The sequence below is a fragment of the Caenorhabditis briggsae genome (genome assembly GCF_000004555.2).
Source record: "Caenorhabditis briggsae complete genome, chrIII, whole genome shotgun sequence".
Taxonomy (NCBI): domain Eukaryota; kingdom Metazoa; phylum Nematoda; class Chromadorea; order Rhabditida; family Rhabditidae; genus Caenorhabditis; species Caenorhabditis briggsae.
The window spans coordinates 6247295-6263598 of NC_013490.2; the positions used below are offsets into that span (position 1 = coordinate 6247295).

At 35.1% G+C, this 16304-nt stretch overlaps 4 protein-coding genes across 4 annotated transcripts in view; 1 reads left to right on the top strand and 3 right to left on the bottom strand.

Annotated features, from left to right (window-relative positions):
- Cbr-twk-31 overlaps positions 1-4488 on the bottom strand; it is a gene marked incomplete at both ends in the record, with an annotated part of 12142 nt that extends 7654 nt beyond the window's left edge. The window contains 4 exons of the mRNA XM_045243872.1: positions 511-621; positions 655-819; positions 4234-4285; positions 4388-4488. Coding sequence (XP_045095112.1) covers positions 511-621; positions 655-819; positions 4234-4285; positions 4388-4488 — 429 coding nt within the window. The remainder of the gene's footprint in view (positions 1-510; positions 622-654; positions 820-4233; positions 4286-4387) is intronic.
- Positions 4489-4848: 360 nt separating this feature from the next.
- CBG13287 lies at positions 4849-6854 on the bottom strand (the record flags this gene model as incomplete). Its single annotated transcript, XM_002641373.2, has 7 exons — positions 4849-5101; positions 5151-5334; positions 5413-5611; positions 5670-5813; positions 6076-6399; positions 6444-6713; positions 6759-6854. 7 exons carry the CDS (start codon positions 6852-6854, stop codon positions 4849-4851), a joined length of 1470 nt encoding a protein of 489 aa, XP_002641419.2.
- Positions 6855-7855: 1001 nt separating this feature from the next.
- CBG13289 lies at positions 7856-9728 on the bottom strand (the record flags this gene model as incomplete). The annotated part of the gene is made up of 8 exons (XM_045243873.1): positions 7856-8107; positions 8151-8319; positions 8351-8626; positions 8675-8858; positions 8904-9013; positions 9370-9512; positions 9559-9663; positions 9711-9728. The coding sequence occupies 8 exons, from the start codon at positions 9726-9728 to the stop codon at positions 7856-7858; spliced, it is 1257 nt and encodes a 418-aa protein (XP_045100783.1).
- An 866-nt stretch (positions 9729-10594) lies between these two features.
- Positions 10595-14662, top strand: CBG13291 (the record flags this gene model as incomplete). Its single annotated transcript, XM_002641376.2, has 6 exons — positions 10595-10670; positions 10719-12372; positions 12441-12926; positions 13028-13180; positions 14034-14459; positions 14509-14662. 6 exons carry the CDS (start codon positions 10595-10597, stop codon positions 14660-14662), a joined length of 2949 nt encoding a protein of 982 aa, XP_002641422.2.
- Positions 14663-16304: the final 1642 nt, after the last annotated feature.

Here is a 16304-nt window from a genome sequence, read left to right on the forward strand (position 1 = left end):
ATTTGCATGAGGCACTTCCCGCCTTCAAATCTATAATAATATCATCCCAAAATTTTCAGTGCAAATACTACTACGACAAATACAAACTACACCGTATCTCAGCCAGTGTTCTTCTGATCCTCTACTCATTTCTGGGTGCCTGGGTCTTTTATTATTTTGAACATGATTACGAAAAAGAGGTCAAGCAGTAAGTTATTTTTTTCGTTTGTTTTTCTAACCGTTGACATTTTAACTAATTGCTTTTCTCTACCAATTGATCAACAATCTCTGATTTCAACGTTTTTTTCTTAACCCAAGTGAGAGCGTGGTGTGTGAAAAAAAAATCTAGGACGATCCAGTGAATTTAAATTTTAATTGTAGAAAACTGAAAGTTGAAACTTCCAAGCTAAAAAATCTAGCAATTGGCACCTCGTTCGTTTTCTTGGCACAATGGACCAACAACTTATTCATCTGAATTTTGATTTCAAAATTGTCTGTATCTCAATTCAACCAAAATTTTCAAAAACTCACTCTTCCCAAAAAAGAAGTGGGCGGAGGAGACAATTGAACTTCGCTTCCCCCTTCGATCTCCAAAGATCCAGTTCTGGAAAACTGTCCGGCAAACATCCTGACAACTCTTCCCTGAAATATCACAACTAAAAAATTTCAAATTACTCTATATCTCACTTTTAACGAATTTTTTTGTTCCTTACGATAATCGTCGTCGTCGTTTATAGTTGTACCATCATCTCTTGATTGAAAACTGAACTGGGAAATCGAATTTTTGATCCAAGCGATGTATTCGATAGAAGCGATTCCCGTGAATACGGCCGAGATGCTCTGAACGGATGGAAAAAGAGATATGACGTTTTAAATGAGGTTGAAGGTGGGTGGTTGTTGCTGCTCCGGAGAAGAGCAACATACTTTTTGAGTTGGGAGGGTGAGGAGGGTGAGCCAATAAAAAACGGAATGTGTTTATCTGATTTCTCTGACTATGAGGAAAACGATGGGAGATATAGACAAGAATCATGTGAAACATTGCTCTGGGAGAGAGAGCTGGGATGAGTAGGTCAAAAAAGATTCTTTCGTCTTTCCTCGAAGATTGACATTTTTTTGACACACTACGTGTTTGTTGTGAAATGGTGACAAGTCGATTGAGTTGATCCAAAAAGAAGAAAGTGAGAAATTGTGGTTTGTCTAGGGGGACCAGTAATAAATAGAAACGAAAGGAATCAGAGATCTCAGAAAAAAGAGCCAATTGTTCCAGTTACTACTCTATCACACCTGATTGTTCTCTTCGAGATCTTTCGTAATGTGACTTGGAACAAAGAGAAAAAAGTAATAAACCTATAAAAATAAAGGCGGATGAGTGACGTTTTGAGCTAAAGATAAACCTTTGTAAAGTTTATTGCCGTTTTATTATACAATGTAGCGTTTAAGATTTTTCTGAGATTTGGTTTTCATACTATCCTGATCTATATCATTAGAATGCTACTTTTATTTGAGATTCATTGTCGAAAAATTGCTCATTTATAACATCAACTACAAGCTGGCGCATACTGTAAATACGCTAATAGAAGGCCACCTAATACTTAAACTTTGAGCTCATATATCTCAATTTCTATAAGAGATAAAGGAAATGTCAACTAATAAAGTGTGTGACATAATATCACCAATATTTTATCAGTTGACACTTTTTCGATATCTCTTTAGGAAATGGAGACAACTGAGCTCAACGTAGGGTACGGTAACCAGGACTAAAGTTTGTACTAGTATAAAATTGGAGTGAAGCTTTATAATGGGCTCAAATTTGGAGTGCGAAAATTAAAATGATTAATCAGTGAACTGGCTTAACTCTCAGTTTTTATCAACTTTGAGCTGAGTTATCACTAGTCAACGTTGCTTCATCTCACAAAAAAACATTACACTGTTCATCTTCCGACAATCATAACAATACCTAGACTTGAGGAATCGCTTTAAAAATTCCAGTAGAAATTATAAAGCAATTATCAATTATAAAGTTACATTTTTAACAATTTTCGTGCTTCTAAGGTACGTATGTCTAAATATATTCTCGTTTTTAGCAGTCGGGGTGATTTTGTGCCTCACTGTTTACAGGCAGAATTTTTTAAACGACCCGAAATTTAAAAAAAAAGGAGATCATAAGCTTACAACTATAAACACTTGAATGGGTTCAGAGGTTGAACTGAACCTTAACGACAGATACTTAACCAGACCAAACGATTCCAGGATTTTTACACTCAAGAAAAATGGGGTTTTAAAAGTTTCGCTAGAAAAATTGGGAAGAAACTATGAAAATATTGAAGATACAATGAACCAGAAAACAGTTATTTCCAAAATCCTGGAATTCAAAAAATTTAGATTCGAAGAGGAACCTAGAATCCAATTATTTTTGAGCGAAAAGTTTCAAAAAAATATGAGATGAAAGTGGGAAACCTAGCAGATGTCATATTTTTCTCTCCTTCAGACACTTTTTGAAAAAAGGTATCATTTCAAAGAGAAATCCGTTCACACGCAAAAAAAACCAACGAAACTTGAGCCACTTCTCGAAATGTTCTCCGCTAACGAACTTCTAACCCATATTATATCATCAATGAGCAATCGCATAAAAGTGATAAATTGTTATCAGGAGACAGCGATCTTAAACTCCATTCATATACGAATTGGAGTGTCAGTTGGGCCGAAGGGACCCACCAGGCGAGGATCCGAAAAGAAAAATAAAATGGGGGCCAATACAACGGACGTGTTATTTTAGTTAAGTGGTGAAAAGGTAGAAGAAGAGGAATCAAAAGAAGAGAAGGAAACTGAAAAAAACCAGGGAGAGGGGGAAGAGAAATGAATCAGTCTTGTCAGCTGTCCTTCTCACTTTTTCCAGAGAAAATCCGTTTTTTCCTTTTTTCCGCCTTCAGACACCGATGACGGTGATGAGATATATGAGTAAAGTGCGTTTGTTTTTTTGAGAGTGGTTAGCTAGAAAATAAGAAGTTCGCACTTTGAGAGACTGTTTCCTTGTCTCAAATTTTTGAAATTTTTCTTTGAAAGTTTTATTGGAAAAAGTCTTTCATACAGTTTTCATGAGATGTTGGAGATATAGTGATAATAATTTATCGGTTAAAACTTTTTCGGTATCTTTTGAAGGAACCGAAATAATTTAGCTCAAATTTCTAGCCAAGTACAGTATGTTCTCTAATAGAAACCCACCCCACTTTGAGCTCAATTATCTTGTTCGCTAGGAGGGATATCAAAAATCCATCAACTGATAAAATATTGGTTATATTACGATAAATAATTTATCATTTAAAACTGTTTTATATCTTTTGAAGGGACCGAGATATATGGGATCAAACGTGAGCATTCTATCGGAGTGGTGACGGTAATGGAAATTTTGAAAGTTTTTCTTTTTAGCTCACTATCAGAAATGGGATCTTCTAGGGAAGTTTAGCTAAAAACTAATTTTTTTCCTGAGGGATTGAAGTAGCTAACTTTCAAATTTTCCAAAAAAATTAAACTGGATCTTGAAGTTCTTTATTTTTTGATTCTGTAGATGAGGTACAGGTTGGCACATAGTTACCCGCACTGAAGTTTGTACTAGCATAACATTTAAGTAAAACGTTGTACTGGGCTCAAATTTGAAGTCCGAAAATTCGGATAATTCTTCAGTAAACTGACCAAATCTTAAATTGTTCTATCAACTTTGAGCCGAGCTATCGCTTGTCAAAGTTGTTCCATCTCATGAAAATCACAACGGCGTGCAAGAAACATTTCATAGTTGGACAATCATAACAATATCTAGACTTGCGGAATCGCTTTGAAAATTTCAGTAGATTTGAATCAAATGTAAAATTATATCTCTATTAACTTTCAAGCTTCCAAGATACTTACGTCTAAAAATATACCTGTTTTTATCACACCAGTTTCTTTTAGATCAGCAAACAGAAAGTTAAGTTTTCTACACAAGGGAATAGCAACAAGGAATTCAGAGTACTAAAAAGCTATTCCTGAGATTTGAAGCCTAGATGTTAAAAGACAATGAGAATCTTCTTGAATCTCAAAATTAAATATTTTTCAATATTTTTCAATATTTTTGAAATATGGAAACGGAACAGAAATCTGCCATGCAGGAAACTAAGATTTTAAAAACTATTTCTGAAATTAGAAGACGAGATGTTAAGACAATGAGAATCTTCTTGAATCTCAAAAATAGTAAACAAAAAAAGTTTCAAAGTTTCAAACGTCTAATAGAAGATCTCTGACAAATCCCATAGATAAATCACGGATCATAACACTGAAACACGATTGTTTTCAACAAGTTTTTTTTACAAATTGTTGTGTTAAAAACAACTGAAAAATCACAATGCGTCCTGATAAACAAAAAAACAAGGCTCACCGAAAATTATCGTATTTGCTTCCAAGCGCATCATCCGTGTAGCCATCAGCCAATACCGTAGTCGTTGGTGATGCATGACGCATCGAAGATGTAAAGAACATTATAGCAAAACCGTTTAGCTGTTCATAATAATATTCAGGAAAATCTATCTCCTAGAGTTCCTGGATTCTCCTTCAGAGAGGATTCAAAATGAATGTGTAATGAATGGAACGGCGAGGGGAGAAGGGATTGCTCAGAGCTCAACTTGATATGACACCAATTCGCGCAAACGACAGTTGTCTCTCTCTCTCTCTCTCTCTCTCTCTCTCTCTCTTCTACTCTCATTCGTCTCATTGATTTCTGAGGGATTATGCAGAGTAGAAAGTGAATGAGTTCGCAGAAGAATAAAGTGTAAATTTAATCGGTTTGACAACTTTATTGTTAAGAAATTGAAACTTCAAAGAGAGAATTTGTAGAGGGGATCAATTCTTGATTCCAACCTCCTTGACTACTTGATCAACCCGATTTCTGAGATTCCGCTCGAAACGATCCAAACTGGTATCATCGATTACATCGGTTTGTAACTGATGGCATTCCTTTTTCGATTCCCATGGACATTCAGACTTGTAATGAAGTTTTACAGCTTCTGATGCCAAGAAATATTGAGATTTAGCGACAGCAGGAGACAGTTTGTGAAGAGCAAAGTGGTTGAAAACTGTGGCAACTGTTGATGTGCTGAAAATAAAAATAAATAATTACAGATTCCAGATGAACGTTTACCAACCTGCTGAAACTTTTCCCGTATTCTCCCTTAAGACTCGTTTTCCTTGACCGTTTCTTGTTTGAGATCATGTAGTGATAGTGGGGAAATAGTGTGAAATTAGACGGGAATTTGAATACGTTCCGAGTTGATATTGAGCTCAAGCGGAATCCAGAAGTTTTGGATTCAAAGTCTTGAAGCAGGTCTCCTGGAATTTTCAAAATTATTGATTTCTAATCCAGACAATTTTAATTCAATGCGATTCAAATGGGCGAATTTTTCTAACCATAATTATCAAATTCAACCGGAACTATCACTTCATCAATGTCAAGAATCAACACATATCGATGAGTATGAATATGGCTATAGAAGCAATCATTGTACGGAAGAAGTTCATGTCTTCTTTTTTGTGGACGATTCCCTTTTAGAAATGCACTTCGTTCAAGAGGTTCGTTGGGATTCCCAGGCGGTAAGGAGAGAGGAATCTGAAGTTAAAGTTATGAAATTAGTGGAAACTCGAATGCCAAATTAAAAACAACTTACGACTTTCAGATTTCTGTTCGTTTTGTAGTATTTTAGAATTTTTTGAGTTTCGTTGGAAAGATAGAAATGATAAATTGAAACCGTATCCACTCCGAAAAGGTACTGCATTTCAATCCATTCCAATAATCGATTGGATATGTCTTCCTGAAATTTTTTTTGGTTCAAATTTCAATTTTCATGGTACTGTTACGGTTAATTTTTAGACAATCCCATTTTTTCTAGGTTCATCTCACAGATTCGAGAAAAGTTGTTAACATAAACTGTTTACCATAATATCACAAACATTTTCATCAGTTGACAAAGTTTTAGTGTCTAGCATATGAGTCGATATAAATTAGATCAAACTTGGCTGTGCGGGGGCACCTTTTTTACAGGTTTTACGGTAATTTATCAGCCATATCCTCACCTGATAATCCAATCCTTTGACACAAACTGCCACTTCTTTTTTCTTACTTTCCGACCCTTTGGGTTTCATTATCACTTTCATTGCACTTTTGTTATCCTTGCACTTTTTTCTTGTCAATGAGACACTCATTTCTTTCGAACCATCGATTCTTTTTGTGATCGGACATGTAATAAGACTTGGAACTTGAAAAGAATCTCTTGGATCCCATCCAGTTTGCCAGATTTCTCGAATATATCCTTTTACAGTTGAGTAGGAATTTTCAGTAAATGTATTACAGTATATAGGAATTTTAGATTCAATTGAGTGGTTTGACATTACTAATATCTGAAAATAAATGTTTTCTTGTTAAATTTGTGTGATTTTGTTACCTGAATCGCCGCATTTTCCGGAAAAAGAGAGTTATCTCTATCGTCAAAATATGCAGAATAAACATCGATTCCAGCCATTCTGACCCAATGTCTAGGACTTTCAATATACTTTGGTCTTTTCAAAAAACACCAATAATTCTCTTCAACTTTTGATTCTTTCTCCACTATGGGACGGGCTGGGGCTCGTCCCATTTGCATTAATTTCAGATATTCCTTCACAAAAACATCATCCTTTTGCTGATCAAATTGGTCTTCATACTCAATTAATTCCTTTAAAAGTCTAAGTTAATGACAACCTAGAAATAAAAATCGAACCTCGCCATCCGGCGCATAATCCAGAAGAAAATCTATTAGCAAAATGATCACAACAAAAATAACTAAAATTCTTCGAATCGCCCATTTGAATCGCATTGAATTAAAATTGGAAATAGAAAAGTTGGTTATAGCTTCATTTGGGAAATTAGTGGTTTAGGAAAAAAAAAGAAATAGGTTGGTTAGAAGGAAAATAGATGATGACTGGTTTAGAAGAGAATGGAGAAAAGAAGAACACAATACGAAATGGATAACTGACCTTGGAATAAGACAAATGAAATTGAGGAGGTGCAAATAGTACAGATGAAAAGGAGGGAACAGAGAAAAAGGGAAGGATTTTTCAATAGGAATCTGGGAAGAATTCATGATGTTTTTTGTGAATTTTTGGAGATTATAAACGGTACGGCTACTGAATAAAAGCTGGTCGGTTATTTTGGTCCTCTGGAAGTTCTAGGAATACCAGAAAAATATTCAAAAACAAAAAAATCCTAAAAAATTCGATAATTTTGAAAATTTAAAAACTTTCTCAAGTTTTGATTTTTTTTAATATCAGAAGATTGAAAAAATCTTTTTCTATACTTTTTTGGATATTTCCAAATTTCGAAATTTTAAAAGTTGTCTGCATTTTTGGAAAGTTCTGCTTTTCTGGAAAATATGAACTTAATGAAGTTTTGTAATTTTCGAAAATATTGGATTTTTCGGAGTTTTTAGATTTTAGAAATTTTCGGAACATTTGGATTTTCAAAAATTAAAAAAAAAACAAAAAATCCAGAACTCCTTTGAAAAATCTTATAATTTCGAGAATTCCACAACTTCATTAAATTCAGATTTTACAAAAAGAAGATATTAGACTTTTCAAAACTTTCCAAAAAAATCAGAAACTTTTTTAAAATTCAGAAATTTTGAAATATCCACAAAATTATGATATTGCATCTTTAGGAAATCTAAATTTAAAGAAATTTTCGAATTTTCGAAATTGCCGAATTTCTCGAATTTTTTGTTTTTTGGATATTTTCCTGATATTCCAAGAATTTTCAAAAGAACAAAAAAGTTTTAAAGACCAAAATAACCGGTTAGAGCCAAATCGCATTTAATTACTCTTAAAACAGTTCATTATAAATCCGCTTTTGTAGCCCAGTTTTTGGATTTTTCTTGATCAATTCATATGCCATTTCTGAATGAACCAATTCGAAATGAATTTCCAAGTTTGATAGTTTATGTCTCATTGTAAACGATTGTCTAATACTCTCCGGATCGCGATATTCCAAAACATTTCTCCAGTTTTTGAATTTTTCATCAACTTCTGATGACGCCAGAGATATCTGGAAATCATTGACGGGTTGCTCAACTTCCTGAAAATCGAAACTTTGAATTAACTTGTTTTCAACATCTTACAATAAGAATATCATCGTTAGGAACGAACTTCCAATATTCCAGCCGAAGGAACAACGTTGGTTTGTTTTCCGAGAACTGTTCCCAAACTGTGTCTGCCATGATATATAAGAAGCTCCTTAGAAAAACATCAACCTTGTATCTCAAAATTTGAGAAACAAAAATTTCTCTCCTTGAAAAAACTGAATCGAGTAAAACTACGCAGTGGAAATCGACGCCATTCATGGGAAATGTTCCGATATGGGTTTCTGATGAACTCTAATTGAATAGTTCTGGGACACCATTTCCTCATGATTTCCTCAAGAACTTCTTTTGGTTGTGTATGAGGAGCGTCTCCAATATTCCAATCCAAGAAAAATAAAGTGATAAAAAGTTTATCACAACTGATATTTGGAGTTATCATTGAACGCATCTGTGACAAGCATTGATCTCTTGTTTCTGATGAATTCACACATTCTTTGGCAATTTGTTGGATCAAACTGCAACAAAATTGTTGTTATTCTGAATTTATACAAATCAAGGCTCACTAATCAGTTATTTTCAGCATTTTGAAATGGGGAGGATCTTTGAAAGAATTCAGAAGAACGTCCATTGTCATCGGTCCGTATTCGTGACAAAGTGGAGCTAGTCGTCTACATGGAAGGCATACTTGATCAGGTGTCAAGTGACACCACATATCATTTTTGCTTGTTAGAAATCTCACTGATTCTTCTAAAAACTAAATTGGAAAATCATCAACTTCCTATGAATTCTTACTATTAGTGAGAATCAAAGTTGTCATGAATTCTTCATGAAAGCGTACAGAGAAACCACTTATATCAAACTCAACTGACTTGATGTCGATTTCAGCAACGTTTCGAAGGAATCTGAGAAAATTAAGTTTTTCGAAAGACATTTTTTGAAAATTCTTTCGAACGAGTTTTCAAAAATCGTTCGAAAATTCGAAAAACTCGAAATCAGTGCCTTCTTGGCCATGTTTTCATGATTGCCTAACTTTTGCAAGTTGTCTTAGGACACCATGTTAAGCCTATTAATGACATGATATTGGCCTGGTTGTCGACATCGGACGAAAAAAATTCGAAATTCCGCTCAAATATTTTTTTAAGTTGTTCGAACGTAACGAAATAAAGTGGGCCGGTTTTTTCTAAACAGTGTAAACACCAAACAACCGGACCAAATTTATGTTTGATAAAATTATAAGGTTTTAATTGAACAAACTCACCGAAACGCCTCTAAAACTTTATAATGATGAGTTTCTTGCCCATTAATATAATAGTATCCACCATTGCCGATTTTGTATTCAATATGTTTACACTTGTTTTTGATTAGTTTCAATATTTCGCAATCAAACTTCTTGGTGATCAACTAGAAATAATTTCAATGAAACCTCAATTTTCTGGTACGAACTCACTCTCAGCGGTAGAAGCTTGAAATAATCCTTATCCGAGTCCAGATTTTTCAAGATTTTGTCAACGAGCATTTTGTTTCGAAATACGTTGTCGGAAGCAGTTTGATGCTGAAATTATTCATTTATTTCTTTAGCTGAAAACAAAAAAAACTCACTAATTCTGGAGAACTCATTTTTTTCAGAAGAATCAGAAAATTTGAAAAAAAAGTATTTGTTGGAATGGTCAGGGAAAAGAAAATATTTGGTGCTGCTTTCAGCGACAACGTAATGTTGACACAATAGGTGAAAGGGAAATGTGGTCAGGAGATTGGTTGGAGGACGACAACGAGATCAAACAATCAGATTTATTGGTAACTTGTGTTACAAGCACAGTGAAAATTTTATTTCAAAAACGAGTAAGTTAGAAATAAAAAATGTATTTTCAAATCCTTCGAAAATATTCCAATCTTCCGGATCCTTCGAGCAGATTCCACTTGATCGTTCCTTTTTCGGCATACTAAACATCTAGTTCTGAAGGTACATTTTTTGTGGTACAGGTGGAAGAACGAACAAAGACAAAAATTCGAAGATACTTTTTCGCTTTTTTGCTCAAAATTATAGGCTTAGGCTGAAAGGCCATATTTCCCCAAGATCTCACCGTACCCTTTGAACCAATACCCTCGGATCCAGGGCCTTCCTTGGGGACTCCACGGATTCTATGTCAACTTTAGCCACGTTTTGGAGGAACCCAAAAAACCCATCATGATGTTCAAAATACTCTTGAGAACCTGCTGACCTGGCCGAGCCAAAGTTTTTCAGCGCACCATCAATTCCAGCTTATCTTCCTCTTGATCATGCTTCTTTTTTCTCAACATCTTGTTTTCCGATCTGTTATCAATTGATACAATCGGACATAAAAAACAAATTCAAATCTATTTTCCCGTTTTGTCTGGCGGTGCTTGAGCATCTTTTCAACAACGAAAACAGTGCGTTTATGAAATATAGAAATACAAAATGTTCGATTTTTTACAACAGGTCAAAGTTAGAAGACGATAACAGAATGCATTTGGCTAACAGTCTGTTTTTCTTAATTTGCACACTTTTTGTGATCGGAGAATCGGGTCAAACTCATTATGGTAATTTTCAACAATCAAACTAGCACTCTTTAGTTACCCATTTTTCAGCCGACTCACTATACCAATTCGTAAATAAAATGACTACATTGGCCCGTCTCACCAATGGAGTAGTCTTGGAGAAGGGTCTTCTGGAAGGATCTATTCCTTCTGATGACGTCATTTCCAAATTTCTTCACATGGGAACATTGACAATTGACGAATTACTTAATCTGAACACTGTGCAACTCAACAAATCCTTCACTGAACTTCATCATCTATCTGAGAACCTGGTGTCATCTAACGATGTAGAAGCTGTGGAATCGAGATTTGAAATTTTAAACGAAGTTAGAAAGTTGGCATTACAACTATGGAATATCACAAGTTTACCTGGATTGGAGGATTACAAAAAGAGTATGAACCAGTTGGTAGCGATCCCACTCGACGGAAAAGAATTGGATAAACTATTCACCAAATTTGACGATTTTGAGAAAAGAATTGAGAATATAACTGAAATGGAAGTGCCGGCAAACTCAACTGAGAAGAATAAAGCTATGGCTGAAATCAGGAAGATTATCGGAATGTACATAGCATTCGAGAAAGAAGTGAATACCTTCAATGCTTTTTATGAAAAGATAGATTCTCTTAAATTGCTTGCAAAATTGAACATGTCGTTTTTGGATCCACTGGATGAAGAAATGGAATTAAGACAGAAATATATTACGGAATCTACATCTGGAGTCAGGATCAAACTGGATCTTATCAGAAACAATGTTGAACAATTTCTCAATTCTTCAATCATTTTTCAAAATTCCCAAGGTTTGGTGAGTCCCGTTCAAAGATTGATTTCTGCTAGACAAAATGCTCAAAACTGGAAAAATATCTATTCAATTGGTCTGCCAAATGGTCTAACTGATTTTCAAAATATTTCAAGTGATACCAACGATATGAAATCTCTCATCAGTAAAACTGATAGTGATTGGGTTTCAAAACATTTATCAAGATCTCTGAATCCGATAGTTGACTTTGGAAAAAATATATCTTTAATCCATGATTCGTGGGCATATTTGTCCTCAGTTGATGACTTGGATTCTGTGGTCCAGGCTTCTGAAGAACTTGCTAAATATGCAAATGAAAAAGATACCATCCTACAACTAATGGAAGCATTTGAAGAGTGTGACAAGTTTTCGGAAAACGAGACTTCCAAAGCTCAGTCTATAGAAAAAATCAACGATTGGAGAAGTGCGGCATCTGAATTGTACAAAGTGCTTTCAGAATTCAAATCTTTCGATTATTTGAAAAAAATGCCGAGTTCTTCGAAATATTTTAACAACTATGAAACTTGGAACGTTCTCACCAACAAATCATTGTTAAAATTGCAATCCAAACCAGCATGGGAACGGGCAAAAGTTGCTTTGGAAAATCTGAAAAAGGATTTTCCTGAATTCAAGAAAAGTGTTTCAATCGTTCAGACGGCCCTTGAAAAACTAAATCCGATTCTGATTGAAGAATATCTGAAATCTCTAGAAGATTCTGGATTTCTTAACTTTTATTCGTCTTTGAGAGATAAAATTGGTGGAAAAGAAGAGGATGGAAAGATTATTCTGGATCTTTTGAAAGAATTGAGTGAATTGAGAAGGAATCGAACAAATTATAAAATTCAAGAGGTGATTGATGTAGTTGGAATTCTTTCCAACAGTTTGGAGGATTTGAAGTCTCTAAAAGGGTATGGAGAAGAAATGAAAAACGTGGAAGAGATGGAGGCAGTTGCATTGAGAGATTCCGATTTTCAAGATATAATGTTTTGAACAAACTGGCAAAAGCCATCCAGGGATTAGCAGCAATCAGAGAAGTATTTGTACAAAGAGAAGAGCTTGAAAATCTTGTTGGGGACATTTCCTTTATCAAAACATCAGCAGAGAGTTTCAATGTCAGTTTGAAGCCAGAAGAGATTAAAAGCCTGTCAAAGATTGAAAATCTGAAAATTGTTCTATCAGAATTTTTTCTGAAGATAGATAGTTTGAACGAGAATATTGAAAAGTTAGAAGCCACGACGTTTGGAAGTTTTACACCAATATTCAAAGCCGCTCGTGAAATACCAGATGTTACTGAAGATGGGAAGCAATTGGTTTCTGCTCTTACATCGTTGAGCAAGTTAAATGTGCACTGGACCTGTTCTTTTCTTCATTCCGTAGTAAAATTCCGCCAGCTCCAACAACCACGATTACACCTCAAATCACAACTATTCAAACAACAACTCTCTCCGTTTTTCCGTCTACAGTGATGGCTCTTGGTTTAAATCAAACTGCCAATACAATGCCAGAGTGGCAAATTGGGTATGATAGGACTTTAAAAAGTAACTAATTGTAGTTTTTTTCCAGATTGATCGTGGCAATTGGTCTGATCACTACAGCCTTTATTTTTACAATCCTCTCGTATTGTCGTAAATGGTTCTGCTTCAAAAACAAGAAATCCAAATCATCCAAATCTGAAAATGACATATCATTCATTCTGTGGAAGTCACTCAGGATGAGGTAATTTGTACCTCAGAACTGAAACTCGCTCTCTCCATTTTATTTTCAGACTAAAACAAAAACTGTGAAGGAGGGACCTAAATCAAAAGAGATAGCAGGGTCCGGATCGAAGGAAAGTGTCTCAAAGGGATCAGCATCGAAATCCAAGGAAGATGTCAAAATGAAGCCAAGTCAAGAAGTTATGTGAACTGTCTAGATATTATTATTGTTGGGAATGAATAGTTTTTTTGAGAATATGTATATGACAACCGATTTCAAGCAGTTCAAAAAAGTTTTTTTTTTCAGAAAAAAATGTTGGGCATGGCCTAGAAAAAATTCTAATCTATTTTCTAAGAAAACTTCAAATTTCTTAAAGCCGTCGATTTACACATTTTTCGAGAATTCTTGAAGAACTTTTTGGTGGCTTAGAAATCGAATTCTAGGCCACTGATAGTGAGTGATAAAGTTTGAAGTGATAGAAAGTGTCTGAGAAGCCTGTCGAAATTAGTCTCAGCTGAAAATGTCAATTTTTTAAATGACTATATTTAGGTTAATGGCCTAGAACCCCAAATGTTTCAATTTGTAGACAACCAAGATTTTTTCAGCTTTCTAGAGTGTATTTTTTTTCCGATTCAGGTGATTTTTCTGTTAGAACCGGTTCTAGAACCCCTAATTCCTATGAAGAAAGACGACTCAAAAAAGTTCGAAAAAAATATCAAAATTTCGTGGCTTTTCCAACCAGAAAATCAATCATTTCTTTATATTTCTTCATTGAAAAATTCTCCTAACATGTCGTGTCCATATACTGTTTTAGACCTGTTTTCAAGGTAACTGTGAATTCATTAGAATCTTCAGAATTTCTCAAATTTTCCAGCTATTCCCTATGCAGTCCGAATCTGTGGATGATCGTCGCGTGTTGCTTTATGACACTTTTAACAATGACTTTAACGATATATATGCAACACGGGTTCAGAAGAGATATGCGATGGTTGCAGTTTGCGCAGTGGAAACTGCAACAACTGGCTGAACGAATGCGTTATCAAGAACCTAATGTGACACTTTTGGAGCAGATAACACGAAAAGTGAATGAGAAAAAAGCAACGGATAAGAACGCATTTGATTTCTTCAATAATGCCAACAACAATGTACCAGGAGCATCGAATCAGGATAAGTTGGCAAGTAATGAGAAGGAATCGAATGGAGAAACGGATAGAGTGGCAGCACAAGTGAAAAAAGCGAGGGATGATGATGCGGAAAAAGTTCTCAGAGACACAAATATTGATGCAAACACTCCCATGGTGTAGGTTTATGATCGTCTTATTTCCCATTTTTGTGTTTTTATTTTTTAGGAAAAACGCGACACCTAACAGTGGCGGATCTCAGAAAATCTTGAAGAAATGGACAGATGTCACGAAAGAAATTTTGGCGATCAACGACGATAACGATGACAAGAAGACTGATGACGATAAGAAGATCCGGTTGGACAGAACTCAGGAAGACTAAATTGATCAAGCGTTTAATTGTCTTTAATACATTTTTATTTCTAAAACAACTGTAGACTTTCAACAAGTTAAAAAATTTTATCGTAACGCTCAAACCAAATGACAAGCTCCTTCCTTGCACACTGCCACTTGACCAGGTCCACAATCCTCCACTTGATTGCATACATTATCCGTACATAACGAATGATAGCACCACATTCCCGGATCGCAATCCGCAGTAACCGAGCACTTTTTTCGATGTTCCGCAGAAACGCATTGTCCGAAATAGCATGTTTGACAGGAGTTGCAGTGATAGTCTCGTGAGCACTTTGCCCCTTTTTTATGGGTACAAACTCCATGGATACATGTATCACATTTAGAGAGACAATGGTAGTCACGGGAGCAGAGAAGCTGGGGTGATATGGTAGTGGTACTGGGGATGGGAGGAGCTGATGAGGTGGTTGGGTCGGTGGAGTTGTTGGCTGATGCCATAACACAGAGAATAGCCTGAAACTTGATTCTTTTGAAAGAAAACCTTTATAGAGTAGACAGTTTTTGATTTTTCCGTTATTGTTTCAATGGTTGGTGTAAAGTGGAAGATAAACTTTTTCCGGATTTTTTCTTCAGCTTTTCTTTCATTTCCTCCGCAACGAATCAGGAAAGAAAGCATGCTAGAAAACGTAGAGAATCCCAGAAAACTAGGTCATGATTTAGAAAATTTTAAAAATTATGTCACAACCTAGAAAATCAAAGAAATATGTCATGACCTAGAAAATCCAAAAAATCCAAAAATCTGTAAAAGTAACTGAAAAAGGAAGGAAATTGGGGTAAAAATTGAAACAGAAAACTATTTACAGGTTATGGTAGTTTACGTTTTGGGACCGCCGATGTTTTCGGTACAAAATTCGGAGGGTACAAAAATTTTGGGGACATTGGGGTCCAAAGCGGTTTAGGGATACCAACTCTTCATTCGGGTATGCGAAATACCTCAAAAAGTCGAATTTTGTTCTCCTACGCCACTTTGTACCCTCCGAATTATAAGTCAATGTTTTTACACCAATATTTCATGTGTAGGACCGATTTTACAACTCACCACAAAACATAAAAAGAACTTTCCAGCCCACATGGTTTAAGACAAATTGTAAGAAAAAAACGAATGAAGGGGGAATGAAAAAAAAAGAAGAAACAAACACTTTTTGATTGATTCTCTTTCTCTTTTCTGATTCACCTTTTCTATCTCCCGTTTCCCCTCTCAAACCCTTCTCCCGAAAAAATGTAAATTCATCCTTTTTTTGTCACTATGCACACACATAACGAAACTATCCAATAAATCGTTCATTTTCCCCCGCTTCTCCATAGATTTTTCAATGATTTTTCAGCGATGAAAAGCTATCACGTCATTCGCCAAACGATGCAAAAATGAACTCTGATTCGTTCGAAAAGGGAGAAGAAGCTGGAAAAAAGTGTTCGAAAAAAGATAAATTAAAAAACAAATGTTGATGTATCTTGTGAGATCTTTCTGGAAAATGATGTCATTTCAATTCCCAGGAGAGCTTTTTTCTAGAATTCGTTCTCACAAGCTAATATTGAAAATAGATTGTGGGGAAAGATAATAAAGATGAAGTTTATTTGAAAACAATGCACAAAAAAAAAGACAAAAAAAG